At 40.9% G+C, this 22,277-nt stretch overlaps 1 protein-coding gene across 2 annotated transcripts; it reads left to right on the forward strand.

Annotated features, from left to right (window-relative positions):
• The first annotated feature begins 2,229 nt into the window (after positions 1-2,229).
• Positions 2,230-21,669, forward strand: LOC115171460 (ras-related C3 botulinum toxin substrate 2). 2 transcript variants are annotated; one of them, XM_029728286.1, is made up of 6 exons: positions 2,230-2,494; positions 12,013-12,084; positions 12,793-12,910; positions 13,627-13,689; positions 20,338-20,501; positions 20,847-20,907. In XM_029728286.1, exons 1-6 carry the CDS (start codon positions 2,460-2,462, stop codon positions 20,905-20,907), a joined length of 513 nt encoding a protein of 170 aa, XP_029584146.1. In that variant the 5' UTR covers positions 2,230-2,459. The 2 variants fall into 2 exon arrangements, with proteins under 2 accessions (XP_029584146.1, XP_029584145.1); XM_029728285.1 differs by having other exon boundaries at positions 2,235-2,494; positions 20,338-20,497; positions 20,847-21,669.
• The last annotated feature ends 608 nt before the right edge of the window (positions 21,670-22,277 follow it).

The raw sequence follows: 22,277 nt of genomic DNA on the forward strand, positions 1-22,277 counted from the left end.
TTGCGGAACTCAAACTGTGAGTGTGTTTGTAAATTCAGCGGTGGGGGGGGGGCGTTCAAAGCGCACACTGGACGCTCTGGCCAAGGAGTAGGGTTGATCCGAGCGTTCTGACCTCACAATGGTAGTCAATCACCCAAACTAATAGGCTAAAGTTGGCTAGCTTGCTAGCTACTTCCAGACATGAACGAGAGAACACCTCACTCTGACCATTTTACTCACCCTAGCAGAGCTGGTTAGGCTGTTTTCATGTTTTCTAGAGCGTTCGTGACTGTAACTGTGCTGATGGCAACAATTTAATAAAGTTTTTTTTGGCCAGCGTTTACCGACACCGGTCATATTCAACGGGTGTTGCATGTTCGTAAATTCATCAGTTACTCTGCACTACTGCACACGCAGACGAGAGTGATCTGAAATCGGAATAGATAGCAAGAGCACATTTTACGAACGCACCCCTAGGCATCAAAAGTGTTTTTTATAAATCCACTACTTTTTGAAATTATATAATTCACTGACTACTTCTTAGCTAGGCATAAAAGCAGCCTTTTCAGATTTTTCATGTTCATTTGCAGATTTCTGCAGCAATTAAACATAGAACTTATGTGAGTAAAGGCTAGTTGTCAGCCCAGTTTATATAACTAGTGTGAGTATAGGCTACTTGTCAAACGCTGCTCCCAGTTTCTTGATATAGGGCACCATCTAGTGACAATAAAACAGAAGTGCATAACACTGTCATAGCCCAGGTGAAAAAAAGTGTGTTCGCGCTGGGACAATACAGTCATAGCCTAGATATGCTTAAATGTCCGTGTTAATCATAATGTCAGCTTCTGGAAGCTTCACTGAGCATTTTGTTAATCAAATTTGAAGGATATTACAGTTTTTTCCAACTGCTTACACACGTTTTCAAAACGGTCTCCTTTTTTTCAAAACTCTACACACAATTCCCTAAACTGCACACACAAAATACAAAATGCTTCACATCTCCTTCAAAATGTAACACTGCATTCAAAATGCCATAAACACATGTCAGAATGAAGCATTTGCATCAAATGGCAAACACTGCTTTCATAATAGTACATTTTTGGATATACCATGTAAACACTGTTGTTCTATATCTAAAGCTCTTTGGTCTTTCATAGGCTTATATCTACATTTCAATACAATGTTCTACAGTGAAAGTAATCTGCTGAGAGGGGTAACAAGTACACTGTAAACACCAATGCAATGTACAAACAGAAAATATTTATTAGGCCAAACATTACTGTTGTATACAGTAGCATACAACAAAACCATAAACATATGTAAACGAAAAGTATATTCTTTAGAATACAGTAAAGAACACAATTGTATGTGTGGGGTCCCGGGGGGGCAGTCCAGGAATTGGTAGGGAGGGGCAGTCACCAGTGCTAAGCTACGCTTCATCTCTTCTCCGGGCTGGGTCTGGCCACAATACTTCGTCCACATCACAAGATACGTTTTCTCTTGCCAAACATCGAGGGAAGTATCTCCTAGCATGGCGTATCCAACCTTGGATAGAGGCAACCTCTATGTCCCCACATGCGTCCTCCATTGCCTGGAGAAGCGGCATGCGGGCATAGGGTTGGCAATCATACACTTTCCAGCGCGAGGCTGAGAAGAATTCCTCTATGGGATTTAGAAAAGGTGAATATGGGGGTAGGTACAAAACTACAAATTGTGGATGGGTGGAAAACCAGTTTTGGACCAGAACAGCCCGGTGAAAACTAACATTGTCCCATAAAACCACAAATCTAGCAGGCTCCTGATCTGGATCAGGGACAAGCATTGTGTAAATTGCATCCAGAAAAGTGAGCATATGGCCGGTGTTGTACGGACCCAGTGTGGCATTGTGATGGAGGACCCCGTTTTGAGTGATGGCAGCACACATAGTTATATTACCCCCACGCTGTCTAGGGACATTGGTAATTGCCCTCTGTCCTATTGTGTGTGTGACCTGGTGAATAAGTGTAGCATTTTGATTGGTTGTGTTTGGAAAAGGAAAGCAAGTCACTTCCTGTTAGATTTTTGTGTTTTAGGTAGAGAATTGTGTGTAGAGTTTTGAAAAAAGTGTTATATGCAATTGACAACTGAGTCAAAGGCTGAGAACTAGCTTATGGTTTTGGATATTTGGTGTGTAGTTTTGCACTTTGAGTGAGAGGTTTCAAAAATCTTGTGACATGAAAAGATTTTGTGTGTAAGCAGTTGGAAACAACTGTAATATCACAGTTTCACATAGGCCAACTTCCTGCTATGAGAGATGTTCTTCAGTAGACCCAATGATAAACTTCGCCGCATTCAACTGCGCTGCGCATGAGGAAACGCGAGAGTCGAGGCGGTGGGCAAGATAAGATAGGCAAACGTATTTCCTGTACTGTACCTGATTCTACATTGTTGTCTTGCCTACTAAGTGTAAACTCACAAGTTGTTAAATCAGCCCCTGGAAAATGCAAGCCATCAAGTGTGTGGTGGTTGGAGATGGGTAAGTTCTTTAAGTTATGTATGCGCGCAGTTCAACACCTGGTAGGGTACTTGGATTTGGGTGTGTTAAAAAGTGGACATTTCGAAAAGCTCTATTTAGCCTTCTTTCAATTGTCTATTAATTGGGAGATACATTTTTCTCTGTTTATTGTACTACACATTCTTGTGTCAAGACAACTTCTGTTTTTTATGAATGAATTGAATGAATTCGTTTCATATTGCATTTGGGAGCTGCAGTAATTGGAATGTATGTACTTTTTTATTTCAATTTGGTTGTCATAGTCTTAATGATGAGGTTATTGTATGCAGTTTGCACTGTTCATACCTTCCTCATAGCTGTTGTCTGTCAGCTTGATAGACTTGAGGGGGGCAAAATGGTTAAAGGTGCCACAGAACAATCTAACCTTGTTCTAATCTGTATTAGCTAGATAAAGAAATAATACTTTTAAGTAACAGTCCTTTTGTGTACAGTATTAACCTTGATGTCCAGAAGCTCAATAGGTCTTTATCACATAGTCAATACAACAACATAATGACACCCTCAAGGCAGGAACTTCCCAGTAGAACAAACCTCAAACTGTAAAACAGGCCACACAATGAACACTTTAAATTCCTCATTTGCATGTGCAGTTTTAACATCAGGTTGAGGAATGTATGATGACTTGATAATGACATTGTTCAACAGCCCTTAAATCAATAAGGAAGAGACAGTGTAGCAATACACACCGAATTCAGAAGACAGGAAGGAAGTGCCTAAACTTAGAAAAAAAGGTGCTATCTAGAACCTAAAACGGTTATACAGCTGTCCCCGTAGGAGAACCCTTTGAATAACCCTTTTGGTTACTGATAGAACCCTTTTGGGTTCCATGTAAAAACCCTTTCCACAGAGGGTTCTACGTGGAACCCAAAAGGGTTCTCCTATGGGGACAGCCAAAGAACCCTTTTGGAGTGTATGCAAGATTGGTGACATGTTGAATAAGACAAAATGGATGCTGAGATGCTAGCTGGAGATTGGGATCCGTGGGTGTAATGTTTGTAGGAGAGAGGAGATGGAGAGTCGTTGGTGATAATGAGGGCCTCAATTAAAGAGAACATTTACAAAGACACAGACAGCAGTCAGTGAGGTCAATGCAGTCTTTTCCTGTTCTGCGTTCGTTAAACCTCTTCTCTTTTTGTAAAAGAGAAGTTCTGTTATGCTGCTTTTATCCTCCAGTTTTAGTTTTTAAGTTCCTCTTTAGTCTGTGGTGCACTCTGTCTTCACAGTCTCATGGTTAATAAAGGAACAAGAGCACAGCTGCCACCTATAACACAGTCACCTTTAACACCCACAACACCATTCTCATACACGGTCGATGCAAAGACCAAAGACACATTTTTGCTTGTTCTTTGTATTTCGACAAAGTGCAGTTATACAGCAAATGGCCTGTATTCAACAGGAAACGTCAACAGGAAGCTTTAGCAAAGTAAGTGAAGTGGATTTACACCCAGTAGCAGAATGGAATTTCATCATGGGTCCCTGATCTGTACTACACAGAAATGTATAATTATGGATATGAATGTCATTCTCTTCATGGTGATGTATCCTAAATAGGTACACAAGTAGAAATACGCATATTTGGGGATTATTCTACACACTGGCTATTTTTTTTAATCAGCTCCGCCACCAAACAAAACAACATTTTGTTGGTCTGGACCGGACCAATTCTGAACCAATTATAGAATTCTATGTTTCACAAGGTTGGACATTAAAGTACAGCACAGTAGTTGTGATGGGGGGGAAATCGATACAGTTACATATCAGGATATTATTTTTGGGTGTACTCGTTTTGACAATATCGCAATATTATTTTTGGGCTAGTTGGCTGTACCTGCAACAAAACTCCAGTGTTTAAAAAAAAATAGGGAGCCAATTTGTTTTCAGCACTTTTATTTCCATGAATGATAAAAAACTTGCTTTCTCATGGCTCTCTCATGTCCTTCTGCAGCAGACATATGGTGAGCAATATGTTTTGACCATGAAATCGCAATAAAATCACAGTATTGAATTGCAATACATATAGAATTGTGAGAATCGTGAAAATTGCAATACATAATGTATCGGCACCTAAGTATCGTGATAATATTGTATCGCGAGGTCCCTGGCAATTCCCAGCTCTACACAGTAGAGCTCAGTAGAGTACAGTAGAGTTCAGTACAGTACAGTACAGTGTAGTAGAGTAGATTACAGTGTAGTAGAGTATAGTACAGTACAGTACATTATAGTGTACTCAACTCTAGTGTGTTCTACTGTGTACTTTACTGAACTCTACTCCACTCTATTCTACTACACTGTACTGTACTGAACTATACGCAACTATTCTTTACTGTACTGTACTGTACTGACCTATACTCACCTATTCTTTCCTGTACTGTACTGTACTGTACTGACCTATACTCAACTATTCTTTACTGTACTGTACTGTACTGACCTATACTCACCTATTCTTTACTGTACTGTACTGTACTGACCTATACTCACCTATTCTTTACTGTACTGTACTGTACTGACCTATACTCACCTATTCTTTACTGTATTGTACTGTACTGAATTATACTCAACTATTCTTTACTGTACTGTACTGTACTGACCTATACTCACCTATTCTTTACTGTATTGTACTGTACTGAATTATACTCAACTATTCTTTACTGTACTGTACTGTACAGAATTATACTCAACTATTCTTTACTGTACTGTACTGAATTATACTGAACTATTCTTTACTGTACTGTACTAAACTATACTGAACTATTCTTTACCTCACTGTACTGTACTGTACTGTACTGTACTGTCCAAACTTTTGAACCAGTCATGGATGTCTATGTTTGGGCCAAATGAAGGCCGGTCCAGACGTCTGTGGATGTTAAAATTAAGGCCAGGTCGGACTAACAAAATTAAGCAACTTTTCAACGTCCATCGACGTCCAGTGTCAGTCAGTGCCCTGTGGGTGAGGATGCTGGTTACAGTAAATGGAAAGAGAGGGGGCCCATGGGTAGGTGTCAGTAAGAGCTGGTAGAGGTGACATTAACTGGAGAGAAAGAGAAGAGAAAGAGAGAGGGAGTGGTTGTCCAGACTTTTCACAGAGAGAGAGACAGAGAGAGAGAGAGAGAGAGAGAGAGAGAGAGAGAGAGAGAGAGAGAGAATGACAGGAAAAGATAAATACTTTACAAAGGTACACTTCATGAGAGGTTCTATGCCCCTATTGTCCTGACTGTCACTCAGTGTCACCGCCCTGCCTCCTGCCAACTCTGACACCCCGGTCCCCCTATGTGGAGAACCCCTGTAGATCAGGAGACTTGAATAGCTTTGAAACTGTGACGGCTTACTTGTTTGAACGCAGTCATACAGTATGTATGTGTGGGGAACATAGATATGTGTATTCCTGTTGGATACATCAAGGCAGAGGTGACAGAAACAAAACAGGACACAAATAGGCCAACAACTTCATTCTGGAGTGTGGCATTTAGGTGTAAGTGTGATTTTGACATCTATATCTTCCTCGGTTGTTTTTTGTTTTAGGCCTTTCTGACTGAGTGAGAAGTGAGAGCATTAAAAATGAACTCTGCCCATCCGGTGGTAATTAGGCTGGTCTTTGAAGTCAGATGCTGTATATGTTGGATTCCCACCATGAAGTATCATTGAAAAGCATTCATGTGCTGTAACTTTTAACTACTCTAGCATGATTGGCACTTTTTAGTCTTTTGTTCCGTTGTAGAACTATGAGTTGAAAAGTAATTGCCCTGTTAAAATGAGTACCTTTCAGATGCACCATAGAATATAGCATTTCACATGGTTCCATCAGGTGCATGTAGTAAGTTATCACAATGCCATCATTGGATTTAGGGGTTCCATCAGCCCCTGTCCCTTGTCCATCTGTGTGTGGGGGTAAGAAGAGAGAGGGAACCTCATGCAGGAGGAGCAGGTGGAGAGTAGGAAGCACGGGGCCCCTACACTTAGACCACAGTCAACAGCATGTGTGTGTGAGTCAGAGGGTAGCAGAGATAGAGACTGCTCAATGACACACTAACTCACCACTGAGAGAGGGAAATAGACACTATCACACTACCCTGTATCTCACTCTCATATCACCTCTCTCTCTCTCTCTCTCTTTCTCTCTCTCTCTCTCTCTCTCTCTCTCTCTCTCTCTCTCTCTCTCATATCACCTCTCTCTCTCTCTCTCTTTCTCTCTCTCTCTCATATCACCTCTCTCTCTCTCTCTCATATCATCTCTCTCTCTTTCTCTCTCTCTTTCTCTCTCTCTCTCTTTCTCTCTCTCTCTCTCTCTCTCTCTCTCTCTCTCTCTCATATCACCTCTCTCTCTCTCTCTCTCTCATATCACCTCTCTCTCTCTCTCTCTCTCTTTCTCTCTCTCTCATATCACCTCTCTCAATTCAATTCAATTCAATTCAATTCAATTCGCTTTATTGGCATGACGTAACAATGTACGTATTGCCAAAGCTTACTTTGGATATTTACAATATAAAAAATAAATAAAAATGAGAATCAAAAATTGTCAACGGGACAACAGTAACAACAATAACCAACGGTCAATATAACCATACATTCAACAATAACAATAACCATACAGTTGAGGACATGTGCAGGTTTATTGGTCTGTCAGACACTGTCCCTCAACTTATGGCAGGCAGCAATGTAGTGCGCTGCCAACCCACAGCTCTCTGCGTCCTCCCCCAACAGGATGGGTAGCCTATCCTCATCAGAGAGGTCTTTAAAACCTTGAATAAGGATTTCAAATTTGGGGAAATGACACTCTCTAATTGTTTTATATTTTTGACATTTTGTCAGGAAATGCAGCTCCGTCTCAGGTTCTGCTGTTGTGCAGTGGTTGCACAGCCTTTCCTCTACAGGGAGCCAGGTTTTCCTGTGTCTACCCTTCTCAATGGCAAGGCTGTGCTCACTGAGCCTGTACTTTGTCAAGGTTTTTCTAAGGTTTTGATCAGTAACCATGGTCAAATATTTAGCCATAGTGTACTGTCGATTTAGGGCCAGATAGCATTGCATTTTGCTTTGTGTTTGTGCTTGTGTTTCCCAATAAGCAATGTAGTTTTGTTTTGACTGTGTTGTAATTTGGTTTATTCTGATTGATTGGATGTTCTGGTCCTGAGGCTTCAGTGTGTTAGTAAAACAGGTTTGTGGACTCAGCCCCAGGACCAGCTGGATGAGGGGACTCTTTTTCTCTCTCTCTCTCATATCATCTCTCTCTCTTTCTCTCTCTCGCATATCACCTCTCTCTCTTTCTCTCTCTCTCTCTCTCTCTCTCTCTCTCTCTCTCTCTCTCTCGCTCTCTCTCTCATATCACCTCTCTCTCTCATGTCACCTCTCTCTCTCTCTCTCTCTCTCTCTCATATCACCTCTCTCTCTCATGTCACCTCTCTCTCTCTCTCGACTTCAGTTAGTGTGGACAGAACTGCTTCTTGCCACCTGATATAATAGACAGTAAGTTATTACTAATCATGTCTTCCACAAGGGTATAAACTATGAATGTTTCTCCAGTTATTTTCAATGGCATCTATCAGGTTTCTTCTACCCAACCTTGAATGCTAACCTAATGATGTTCAAGGTGGAGCCAATCTGTAGAAGAAGCTGATGGTAGCCTGCCTACGTATAGCCCGGGGTGTCACTTTCTAACCTTGCCCTAAAAATTTAACTGTGGGAGCACTCCTCAGACTAGCATTCCTTCCCCCCTGTCTGTACATGCAGGTGCGTGCTTCTTATTGGAATTTTACTGCCAAAACCTTGACTGTGTTTTTAGCTGCTGCCTGTCAGAGGTATTTTAGAACACTGACAAGAAGCTAGAGAAAGAGGATTACTGCTTCTCATAATGTAGGCAAGTTTGAAAGAAGCCAGGCCCCATCATGCTGTTCATTCAGCACATTGTACATATAGTAGAATGTCTATGGCCATTCATCATACTGTAGCAAGCAATAAGGACAGTATATTGGCATCTTCTTTGCACAGGGAAAATCCCCAAAATGAGTTGGCGTGCTGTTGTTGTACCATTTTATCATGAGTGGGAGTGGACCATGATAGACACCAAGCTGAATTTAATGATGGTATTCTGGCTCAAGTATGGTGGAAGCTTTCCAAACAAGAAAAATTTAAAGAATTTACATAATCTGCAATTTGAGGTTTCTTACCATATTAAGGCAGCTAACCCTTACAAGAAAAGAAACCATTTTCACCCCTTCCATCTACGTCTGGTCTCCCATCCATGGACTGACCAGGACCGACCCTGCTTAGCAAACCAACAGTGGGATGCAGGGTGCTATCCTGCTGGAATGAATGTGCCAAAACTTGCAACTGGAAAAAGCAGTGGCGTAAAGTACTTGAGTAAAAATACTTTAAAGTACTACTTAAGTAGTGTTTTTGGGTATCTGTACTTTACTTTACTATTTATATTTTTGACAACTTTTACTTTTACTTCACTACATTCCTAAAGAAGATTATATACTTTTTACTCCATACATTTTCCCTGACACCCAAAAGTACTTGTTACATTCTGAATGCTAGGCAGGACAGAAAACGGTTCAATTTGCACACTTATCAAGAGACCATCCCTGGTCATCACTACTGCCTCTGATCTGGCGGACTCAAACACAAATGCTTTATTTTTAAATTATGTCTTAGTGTTGGAGTGTGTCCATGAATATCCATAAAATAAAAAAAATTGTGCCATCTGGTTTGCTTAATAGAAGTACTTCTTAAAATTATTTGTACTTTTACTTTTCATACTTAAGTATATTTTAGCAACTACATTTACTTTTGATACTTAAGTATATTTAAAACCAAATACTTTTAGACTTTTACTCAAGTAGTATTTTACTGGGTGACTTTCACTTGAGTAATTTTCTATTCAGGTATCTTTACTTTTACTCAAGTACTTTTTCCACCACTGGAAAAAGGCAGCGAAAGCAAAGGCCAGGGTAACATAACCAAAAATAGGTAGAATTGTTTAATTTAATTGTTTTATTTAATTGCATCCATTTACAATTCATTTGCCCTCACTTTGACATTTTTTTCCCTTGCAATATTTTGTTTCGCTATCAATACTTTTGGATTGTGTGACTCCCAATCAGCAACAACGAGCTTCAGCTGTGCCTGATTGGGAGCCACACACACGGCCCAAAACAAAGAAATACAAAAACATAGAAAAAGGAACATAGAACGCCCACCCAATGTAACACCCTGGCCTAACCAAAATAAAGAACAAAAAACCCCTCTCTATGGCCAGGGCAATACCTACAAAGAATTTTGTTCTTGACTTCAGAAGTTTTGCTTGATATTACAGTTTCCAACTGCTTACACACGTTTTCAAAACTGTCTCCTTTTTTCAAAACTCTACACACAATTCCCTAAACTGCACACACAAAATGCAAAATGCCTCACATCTCCTTCAAAATGTAACACTGCATTCAAAATGCCATAAACACATGTCAGAATGAATCATTTGCATCAAATGGCAAACACTGCTTTCATAATAGTACATTTTTGGATATACCATGTAAACACTGTTGTTCTAAATCTAAAGCTCTTTGGTCTTTCATAGGCTTAAATTACATTTCAATACAATGTCCTACAGTGAAAGTAATCTGCTGAGAGGGGTAACAAGTACACTGTAAACACCAATGCAATGTAGAAACAGAAAATATTTATTAGGCCAAACATTACTGTTGTATACAGTAGCATACAACCAAACCATAAACATATGTAAACCAAAAGTATATTCTTTAGAATACAGTAAAGAACACAATTGTGTGTGTGGGGTCCCGGGGGGGCAGTCCAGGAATTGGTAGGGGAGGGGCAGTCACCAGTGCTAAGCTACGCTTCATCTCTTCTCCGGGCTGGGTCCGGGCCACAATACTTTGTCCACATCACAAGATACGTTTTCTCTTGCCAAACATCGAGGGAAGTATCTCCTAGCATGGCGTATCCAACCTTGGACAGAGGCAACCTCTATGTCCCCACATGCGTCCTCCATTGCCTGGAGAAGCGGCATGCGGGCATAGGGTTGGCAATCATACACTTTCCAGCGCGAGGCTGAGAAGAATTCCTCTATGGGATTTAGAAAAGGTGAATATGGGGGTAGGTACAAAACTACAAATTGTGGATGGGTGGCAAACCAATTTTGGACCAGAACAGCCCGGTGAAAACTAACTTTGTCCCATAAAACCACAAATCTAGCAGGCTCCTGATCTGGATTCGGGACAAGCATTGTGTAAATTGCATCCAGAAAAGTGAGCATATGGCCGGTGTTGTACGGACCCAGTGTGGCATTGTGATGGAGGACCCCATTTTGAGTGATGGCAGCACACAGTTATATTACCCCCACGCTGTCCAGGGACATTGGTAATTGCCCTCTGTCCTATTGTGTGTGTGACCTGGTGAATAAGTGTAGCATTTTGATTGGTTGTGTTTGGAAAAGGAAAGCAAGTCACTTCCTGTTAGATTTTTGTGTTTTAGGTAGAGAATTGTGTGTAGTGTTTTGAAAAAAGTGTTTTATGCAATTGACAACTGAGTCAAAGGCTGAGAACTAGCTTATGGTTTTGGATATTTGGTGTGTAGTTTTGCACTTTGAGTGAGAGGTTTCAAAAATCATGTGACATGAAAAGATTTTGTGTGTAAGCAGTTGGAAAAAACTGTAATGGGACAAAAGTAACTCATTCACTAGAGAATGGCACCATGTAGTAACACTATTAATATAACCTACGGAGTTTGAAGCGGCAATCCTTAATTGAAACATTAACAGGTGTCCTCCCCACCACAGTTTCGGTAAAACGCTAAGGGATGGGGCTGGAGAAACGCAACCACTTTCAAATCCATAGACTACACTATGGATGCAAGGACTGACCATCCATGATATCAAAATGATAGTTTTAACCATATTTTTAGGCTATACAGTGTTTGTTTACATTAACTTTGTTAACAAACATTGGAGTAAAAAAAAATGTTTTTACTTTCATGTGTATTTTTTTCACATATGAAACTGTACATTACATTTTCTTTTTCAAATGTGAACTTTTTCACATGTGGAGTTTTTTTTACATATGAAACTCCAAATGTAATTTTCTCATGTGAATGTTTTTCACATGTGAAAATGCAATTCTAACTTAATGGAAAATGAATATGATTTCACTTGTGAAATTTTACCTCAATATGAAAACAGCTACAATATTTCACATGTGAAACTGCGAATTTGGCATGTGTTTTTTTTGTAAGAGAAGGGAGTTACTCTGACAGCTGGCAGCTACCCTGTAATGACTATAGGTTCTGTGTGTGTGTGTGTGTGTGTGTGTGTGTGTGTGTGTGTGTGTGTGTGTGTGTGTGTGTGTGTGTGTGTGTGTGTGTGTGTATGTGTGTGTGTGTGCTCATGCACACGAGAGTGTGTCAATGTGCTATTGCAGCAAGAAAATGTGTGTGTATGTGTTGGCACACAACTGATTGCCCAATGTCTGTTTCAGTGCTGTGGGAAAGACATGCCTGCTCATCAGCTACACAACCAACGCCTTCCCTGGAGAGTACATCCCCACAGTGTAAGTACTGGACCACAGACAGACACAGTGGACATGTGTGTGGGCTGAATGGACAAACATCATACATAATGCAACCAATAACCAGAAATAGGAAACAATGTTATATGCACAATAATTCTAGGGATTGGTATGCTAGATATTGACTTTACTTTCACAAACACCTATTGTATGCAGTTTTTATACACTCAGGGGCCAGTTTATTAGGTACACTATCTAGTACCGGGTCGGACCCCACTTTACCTTCAGAACAGACTGAATTCTTTGGAGCATGGCGTTCAATTGTTGCTCAATTGGTGTCAAGGGACCTAACGTGTGCCAGGAAAACATTCCCCACACCATTACACCACCGCCACCACCCTGTACTGTTAACACCAGGCAGGATGGGGCCATGGATTCATGCTGCTTACGCAGTCTGCTGCAATAGCCCATCCGTGTGCGTTCCAAGATGCCGTTCACACCACTGTTGTACTGCGCCGTTATTTGCCTGTTAGCTTGCACACTTCTTTCCATTCTCCTTTGACCTCTCTCATCAACGAGTTGTCTTGATGCCTGTCTGCCTGCTTTATATAGCAAGCCACGGCCATGTCTGTATGAGCGATCCATTTTCGTGAACGGGGTGGTGTACCTAATAAACTGTATACTGTATATTCTGTGTAAGGTTTTTCACTGTGATATGTTCTAGATGTAATGGACTCATTTGTCTTGCAGATTTGATAACTACTCAGCCAATGTGATGGTGGACAGTAAGCCAGTGAACCTGGGACTGTGGGATACAGCAGGACAGGAGGACTATGACAGACTCAGACCTCTGTCCTATCCTCAGACGGTAACACACACACACATACAGAATCTCTATTACAAATGATATACAGTGGGGTCGGGAATTATTGACACCCTTGATAAAGATGAGCAGAAATGACTGAATACTGTCCAGTTAATAATGGATGCTGCCATGATTACGAATAATCCTGAATGAATGGTGAATGATGATGAATGAGAAAGTTACAGAGGTTCAAAAATCATAACCCAAAAACATGCAAACTTCCCGTTATTGGTAATGGTGAGAGGTTAGCATGTCTTGGGGGACTGATCTTTGACCCTCTGTAACTTGCTCATTCATCATTATTCCTGATTCATTCAGGATGTAAACTGTTGACTACTTTATTTATAATAATCTTTTTTGAGAAAAACATAATATTACTTGTTAAACTAAATATCTTTGAGCAATTGTATTAGCATTAAATGATATAATTTCCACATTGTTTGGAGCACACAATATAGTTCAGTATTTGCATACTACTTTTTATACAGTCATTATTGCTCATCTTTATCAAGGGTGTCAATCATTTCAGACCCCACGTCTTCTACTACTCTGATACACCTTTCTACCCTTCAGTACAACCACATGTATTAGTCCCTACACCTTCACTGACCAATGACCATATACACTATATGAATCACTAGATCTAATCTGTTTACAACATCAACATCTCCCTACACCTTTAATACTACCATTGATCAGACACTATGTTTGTCCCCTAGGATGTGTTCCTCATCTGTTTCTCTCTGGTGAGCCCAGCATCGTTTGAGAACGTCAGAGCCAAGGTGAGTGGATGCTGTGTGATCTTCATGGCTGTTGTGCTACAATGTATAGGTACATATAGTATGCAGTTGTCACGTCCATCGTTAGAAGAAGGGGACCAAAGCGCAGCGTGGGTTGGGTTCATCATATTTTAATAAACGTGAACCAGCAAAACAATAAACAAAACACAACGAACGAACGAACGAACAGTATTGCAGGCTACTCACAACTATGCAAAATCAACTTCCCACAAAAGACAGGTGGAAAAAGGGCTACCTAAGTATGGCTCCCAATCAGCGACAACGAAGTACAGCTGTCCCTGATTGAGAGCCATACCAGGCCAAAACACAGAAATACAAAACAAGGATAGGGAACATAGAATGAACGTAGAAATATAAAATATAGAACATACATCAAAACCCCAAAACACACAAAACAAACACCCCCTGCCACGCCCTGACCAAACTACTATAACAAATAACCCCTTTTACTGGTCAGGACGTGACAGCAGTTCACACATATTCTATTTGATCCGCCTCCGGTGTTTTCCTCTGTACCTAATGCAGTGATAGCAGATGACATTGTTCTCATAATGTAGGTGTTGATTGGCGTTGATTGACACAGTGTCATTATAAAGGCTGCAGCATCCCCAAGAGCTGCAGTATATAGCATTCATTATAGATGAATATACGGAGAGATTAACGTGTCAATACTGTTGATCACTCCTAAAGCACAGGGGTATTTAGATGTGCTTTCCTTTCTGTGAATATAGATGGGTCATCATCTGTCAGTAATACAGAGGGGGTTGATGGAAAACTGAGCAGGATAACAGTAGTATGCCAGTTAATCTATACAATGCCTGTCAAGTTTAAGATAATGAAGTGAGTCTTAACACATAGAGAAATCTATAAATTTAAAAAGGATAGGCTACTCTGGTTTACCCGCTTTCAACAGAAAATCGAAATGTACCGTATAATATTGCAGATTCTGGCATTTATAGTACAGTAATAGGATATAGTCCAATAGACAATTAATATTTTTCTATTTTAACTATGTCTGAGTAATGCTATTATCAATAGTTGTTTTGTGTTCTGCTGCTTTCAGCTCTACCTTTTGTTGCAGAGGCCATGGTTTAGTCGCTTCAGTCAGACAGTCATAAATAAAATATTTCAAATCCAAGGACAAGAACAGCACATCTATTCAAGTAGCACGTTGCATCTCACTGGATTCCAATGAACCTCACTCCATTTGGATAGGATATAGAAATCTGTTCATCAATAGAAATCATATTCAATCATATTCATTCAGGTCAGAGAGAAATAATCATCTCTTCTTTAACTGCGTCAAACATGGATGTCCCATGTGAACTTAACTCCCATAATGCACGATGAGACCTCTACCTACTCCCCCAGGTAACTGTCAGGGTCTGTGTCTTTTCACTGCACAGTTCACATGCCACCTTGGCAGCTCTCAGCTACTGCTGAACGAAGCTGTCCTTGAGCCCTCTATCGCTCTACTGCTGTTCTGATGAAAAGGAGAAGATAGTAAGTGTCCCATCCTGTCTCTCCATCTCCATCTCTCCAGAGGTCATGGGTTTTGAACTGACACACTACTATAGAAGTTGAATTCACATCAAAGAGCTATAATATCACCAAAAAAGCCTGCCAAACGTTACCCTTTTCAAACACTTTTATTGTTGCTTGTTCTCATACTATTGCCTCAGCCATAGGCTTTGTCAAGAAGTTCTGGAAAACGGTTAAAGACATGGAGAATAAACCCTCCTCCTCACAGCTGCCCATGTCCCTTAATGTTGATGATGTGGTTGTTACTGACAAGAAGCACATGGCTGAGCTCTTTAATCACCACTTCATTAAGTCAGGATTCCTATTTGACTCAGACATGCCTCCTTGCCCGTCCAACATTTCCTCATCTCCCACCCCTTCTAATGAGACCCCGATGCTTCTCCCTATTTTTCCCCTGCCCCACTACAGTTTCTCCCTGCAGGCGGTCACTGAGTCCGAGGTGCTGAGGTGCTGAGTCCGAGGACCGTTTCTTCTTTAAGGTTGCTGCCCCTATCATCGCCAAGCCTATCTCCAACCTTTTTAACCTGTCTCTCCTTTCTGGGGAGGTTCCCATTGCTTGGAAGGCAGTCATGGTTCATCCTTTATTTAAAGGGGAAGATCAAGCTGATCCTAACCGTTATAGGTCTATTTCGATTTGCCCTGTTTATCAAAAGTGTTGTCAAAAAATTGTTATCAAAAAATTGTCAATAATCAACTGACTGTCTTTCTTGATGTCTCTCAGGTATGCAATCTGGTTTCCACTCAGGTTAGGGATGTGTCATTGCAACCTTAAAGGTCCTCAATGATTTCACCGTTGCCCTTGATTCTAAGCAATATTGTGCTGCTATTTTTATTGATGTGGCCAAAGCTTTTGATACGGTAGACCATTCCATTCTTGTAGGCCAGCTAAGGAGTATTGGGTATTGGTGTCTCTGAGGGGTTTTTGGGCTGGTTTGCTAACTACCTCTCTCAAAGAGTGCAGTGTATAAAGTCAGAAAATTTGCTATCTCAGCCACTGCCTGTCACCAAGAGAGTTCCTCAAGGCTTGATCCTAGGCCCCACGCTCTTCTCAATTTACATCAAAAACATAGCTCAGGCAGTAGGAAGCTCTGTCATCCATTTATATGCAGACGATACAGTCTTATACTCAACTGGCCCCTCCCCGGATGTTGTGTTAAATGCTCTACAACAAAGCTTTCTTAGTGTCCAACAAGCTTTCTCTACCCTTAACCTTCTTCTGAACACCTCCAAAACAAAGGCCATATGGTTTGGTAAGAAGAATGCCCCTCCTCCCACAGGTGTTATTACTACCTCTGAGGGTTTAGAGCTTGAGGTAGTCACCTCATACAAGTACTTGGGAGTATGGCTAGACGGTGCACTGTCCTTCTCTCAGCACATATCAAAGCTGCAGGCTAAAGTTAAATCTAGACTTGATTTCCTCTATTGTAATCGCTCCTCTTTCACCCCAGCTGCCAAACTAACCCTGATTCAGATGACCATCCTACCCATGCTAGATTACGGAGACATAATTTATAGATTGGCAGGTAACGGTGTTCTCGAGCGGCTAGATGTTCTTTACCCTTCGGCCATCAGATTTGCCACCAATACTCCTTATAGAACACATCACTGCACTCTGTACTCCTCTGTAAACTGGTCATCTCTGTATACCCGTCGCAAGACCCATTGGTTGATGCTTATTTATAAAACTCTCTTAGTCCTCACTCCCCCCTATCTGAGATATCTATCTGCAGCCCTCATCCTCCACATACAGCACCCGTTCTGCCATTCACATTCTGTTAAAGGTCCCCAAAGCACACACATCCCTGGGTCGCTCCTATTTTTAGTTTGCTGCAACTAGCGACTGGAACGAGCTGCAACAAACACTCAAACTGGACAGTTTTATCTCAATCTCTTCATTCAAAGACTCAATCATGGACACTCTTACTGCCAGTTGTGGCTGCTTTGTGTGATGTATTGTTGTCTCTACCTTCTTGCCCTTTGTGCTGTTGTCTGTGCCCAATAATGTTTCTGCCATGTTTTGTGCTGCTACCATGTTGTGTTGCTACCATGTTGTTGTTATGTTGTGTTGCTACCATGCTGTTTTGGCATGTGTTGCTGCCTTGCTATGTTGTTGTCTTAAGTCTCTCTTTATGTAGTGTTGTGTTGTCTCTCTTGTTGTGATGTGTTTTTTCCTATATTTATATTGTATTTATTTTTATTTTTAATCCCAGGCCCCCGTCCCCACAGGATGCCTTTTGCCTTTTGGTAGGCCGTCATTGTAAATAAGAATTTGTTCTTAACTGACTTGCTTAGTTAAATAAAGGTTAAATAAAATAAATACAATTTAAAAAATGACAGCAAAGGGTCTGACTCCTCTGACTTCAATGTCAACCGTTTGAATTGAGCTGATTTGTTTGGGAACTGTCAGTGTTGGAGAGGACAGCATTATATCAAGAGCAGTGGAGGTCAAAAGACAATGACATTTGATAAATCTGCTTTACTTGATATGACATTGTCAAAACAAACCTAATATGGTCCAGAGTGGTCTGAAGGCAGGTCTGGTAGGTCGCTGGAAAGTATTAATGTGTCATTTATTCTACTACATAGATTTCAAGTGCTCAAACTAAGATGGGGGGGAAAGAAAAGTGTTCTTGATATTGGCAATTATTGAAAAGACCAGTGTTAATCCATTCCAATTTGTGCCATTTCGAATCGCCCCGCTTTCCCAAATGACTTTACTCAGCCCTTTAATTTATGATTAGCTTCAAACAATAGCAATCTCGCTTCTCCAGCCCTTATGCAAATGTTTGCCACTTTTCACATTTCAAGAACAAAATTCTTTAGTTGTTTTTTCCTCCTCTCTCCATCTTTCTCAGTTTGTTTTTTCATGGCATGTTCCCAATGAGTCTCCATGGTAACATTGCCCATGTATGCAAATGGAGCTTTAGTAGATTACCAGGCTTTCAGGTGACATTAGGATCTATTTAACATGGAAGGTAGACTACAGACTGTGTGGGGGAAGAGTCACAGCCAGAGTCACAGCCATGTAGCATGTTGCTCACACTAACCCACCCATGTCACTCTGGTATTTGCCTGTCAAAAGGAGATTCAATTGACCCGTGTTATCTCTGATTATTGCCACGGTACACCTCCTACTGCTATCACCATTTTGGATCAGCGGGAGATCAAGAATCAATTAGCCATCACTGGGTAAATGGTTGGAGCTTGAATTTCTCTCCAAGCTTCTGAAGTCAAGTGTTGTGGTTTATGTCTTCCATTATCATAACACTGTATTGGCCAACTCATATCTTAACCTAGCAGAACTTAATTCCCTCACTCAGTTTCAGAGAGATACTAGTAAACTAAAGGTGCCATTTTCGAAAAACACAGAATTGCTACACCACTAAATGAATGTGTTTCCATTTAATCCAGTCAGCCTCGATGGAAATTACGGATGATTTAACTCATGGCACCATCACCTTTCTTTGTAGGAAGCTGGGAAGTTTTATTTGTTAAAGTGACATCTCTTACCTGTCCTGGTATATAGAGAAGCATCCTTTCATCTTTCTTCCACAGAGTCTGTAGGGTCAGGGCGGAGGTAACCCCTTAGTTCCTGAATAGTGAAAGCCTTTTATTGTAAAGCTGCTCTTCTCCAATGAGTCCTCCTAAGGAGCTAAGACTCTATGAAATCTACCCCAGTCCTTTGTGTGGCATTCAAGGTTTGATGGCAGGAAGGCCAAAGAGTGCAGAGGAGTGGGCGCTTTGTCCCCATAGACGATAACTAAATAATGGCTACCCTGCAATGAAAGAGAGACAGACACGAGAGGCAGAAAAACCTTGGTGCAATGGTACCGAGAATTCTTGATGCATTTTTCACAGAATGTAGTGTGTGTTTGTGTGTGTGTGTGTGTGTGTGTGTGTGTGTGTGTGTGTGTGTGTGTGTGTGTGTGTGTGTGTGTGTGTGTGTGTGTGTGTGTGTGTGTGTGTGTGTGTGTTTTTCTCGGTAGACTGAAATACCTGAAATGTGTGTGTGTGTGCATCATACAGTATGTGCGTGCTTCACTGTCACTGTTCTCATTACTATACATCCATGCTCTATAAAAAGGAAACATTTTCAACCTTGACATTCCCTCCACTCTGCTGTAACAGCTAATGATGGCTTGCAGGATGGGTCCTATATTGTATTAGAGACACCAATAATTACTGACGTATAAACATACGTAGAGCTGTTAACCAGGTGTTAAGCAGAGAAGCTGATGAAAGACCTCCAAATGAACAGAGGCACACTAAAATAAGCGAAGGTGACTCACTAACGTCATTCATAAGCATTCATTATTCATTTCCTATTCTGCAAAAGCACACACTGCTCTCTTGTTTCTATCAGTCACTCAATACGGAAGAAGGAACTTCCTTTTTCATTGAGTGACTGATAGAAACAAGAGAGCAGCCATTTTATTTGAATAGTGTGTAATAATAATGACGGTAATGATAGTAGTAATAATAATAATAGTAATAGACAGAGTATCCTAGATTTTATGTGTGAGGAGCTATACCAGGAATCAACCTCTGCATTAACTGGCTACTCCATAATACAGTAGTAGAACCAGAGGGGAAGAGACGAAGTGAGAGGCTTGACTCTGCCCCAAAATCTGTACACAAAATCTGTCCACAAGTAGGGATTTTTATAATGAGTGTCGAATTTGGTCAACTAAAAAATGTAATTCTAATTTGCTACGGGAGGCTTATTTGATCAAATAGACGTTTTGTAATGTTTAGGTTGTTACGAATGTTCTGATATAAGTGGACACACGTGGCATTCCTGCAAATAATAATTTTATTTTGGAGTTATGCCTGTTGTTCACACGTGTATGTGCCCTCTCATTGGTTAGAATGTTCCCGCTTGACCCCGCCTCCTCCTTTCTGCAGTCCACTTTGCGGACATTTATTCTCGTTATTAAAGCGGTCAGTCCAGTATCTTGTTGGTATATAGATCATCTTTGGTAGAATTAACGATGAGCTGTATCACAGAAAAGGAAGTGAAAAGTAATTCAGTATCTTTTGCTGCGGCCATGTTCACCTACTCTGTGTGTGTGTGCTTGCTCCCACTAGTGGTACCCTGAGGTACGACACCACTGTCCCTCCACACCCATCATCCTCGTGGGCACCAAGCTGGATCTGAGGGACGAGAAGGAAACCATTGAGAAGCTGAAGGAGAAGAAGCTAGCACCCATCACCTACCCACAAGGCTTAGCACTAGCCAAAGAGATAGGTATGTAGGTCTCTGGGATCCTGAATTTGTGATCGTGCATCAAAGATCTACCATGATTGGTAAACAGTGGTCACATATACAGTGGTCACTCTGGGTTTGTGATTGGATATGACTGAATCAGCGATTGATTGATTTTCTGTCATTTTAATGATTGTTGTTCACAGAGCTGTACAGTATCATGGAACACTTTGTATTCTGCTCTTAGTCCTTATTCTGCATAGTTGTTGAGATTTCATGTCCCCCAAGCTTCACATTCTTGGAATCATCGCCCGCCAGCCGTGCATTATGCCAGATAAACAGTCTATCCTCTCCATGTCCCTCATACATCTATTGTGTGTTTTCTGGGTAGACTCGGTGAAGTACCTGGAATGCTCTGCCCTGACCCAGCGGGGGCTGAAGACGGTCTTTGACGAGGCCATCCGAGCAGTGCTGTGCCCCCAGCCCACCAAGGTGAAGAAACGACCCTGTCTACTCATCTGATCTCAGACCTGTGGATACACCAAGAGGGAAGGGCTCAGGAATCACACAACAGCAAATGTTCATTTTAGTTCAATACAAAGTTTGTCAGTTTTACAAAGTGGTCTCATGTTCAGATGAGTCAACATATGTAGTGTTGAGTCTTGCCATCTGTAGTGTATATCCAGCTTTAAGTACAGTATATAGTGTATGCCTCAATCCCAAATGAATGGAAGATAGTTGGACCGTCTGATTGTACCATTACAGATGGTGCCGACCTTTCCCACTGATTGGGGATTGACGCATATAGCTGGATCTACGATTCTTCTCAATGTTAGACCACTGTTCAGGTCTGAAAACAACCATCAGACTTTCTGGAGCATCAATATAAATGTCCTTAATATTTCCAAGACAAATCCTGGATATGTAGACATGGATAAGTGTTTTAGATTCATATATTGGTATTTGGTTTTGGTTTCTGACTCATTTTCTCATACACCTCAATATGCAGTGACTGGTCCTTACTGTACAAGAAAGACACTGAAAAATACATAGATCAAACATTATTACAGTGTGTATAGTCAGAAATGTATTGCACCATCCTAATGTAAGAAACTTTCTCAAATTATCATGTTGTTTACTCTATAAAATGTATTTTTCATATTTTGACGTATTACTTTTCTCTCTATTACAATTTAATTTAACACAAAAAAAAACATATGTGTGTGTGTTTGTGTGTCCCCTTGCCCTTAGAACAGCCTCAATTCGTTGGGGCATGGACTCTACAAGGTGTCGGAAGCGTTCCACAGGAATGCTGGCCCATGCTGACTCCAATGCTTCCCACAGTTGTGTCAAGTTGGCTGGATATCCTTTGGGTGGTGGACCATTCTTGATACACACGAGAAACTGTTGAGCGTGAAAAACCCAGCAGCGTTGCAGTTCTTGACACAAACCGGTGCGCCTGGCACCTGCTACCATACCCCGTTCAAAGGCGCTTACATTTTTTGTCTTGCCCATTCACCCTCTGAATGGCAAACATGTACAATCCATGTCTCAATTGTTTCAAAGCTTAAAAATCCTTATATAACCTGTCCCCTCCCCTTCATCTACACTGATTGAAGTGGATTTAACATGTGATATTAATAAGGGATCATAGCTTTCACCTGGATTCACATGGTCGGTCTATGTCAAAAATGTTTTGTATACTCAGTGATAAGTACAGCATGCCAGCTTTTATTTGAGGGTATTTCCATACATACCTGTTTTGCAGTTTGTAAATGAAAGCACTTTATGTTTCTCGTCCCCCCATTTGAAGAAATCATAA

Source organism: Salmo trutta, chromosome 32 (genome assembly GCF_901001165.1).
Source record: "Salmo trutta chromosome 32, fSalTru1.1, whole genome shotgun sequence".
Lineage (NCBI taxonomy): Eukaryota > Metazoa > Chordata > Actinopteri > Salmoniformes > Salmonidae > Salmo > Salmo trutta.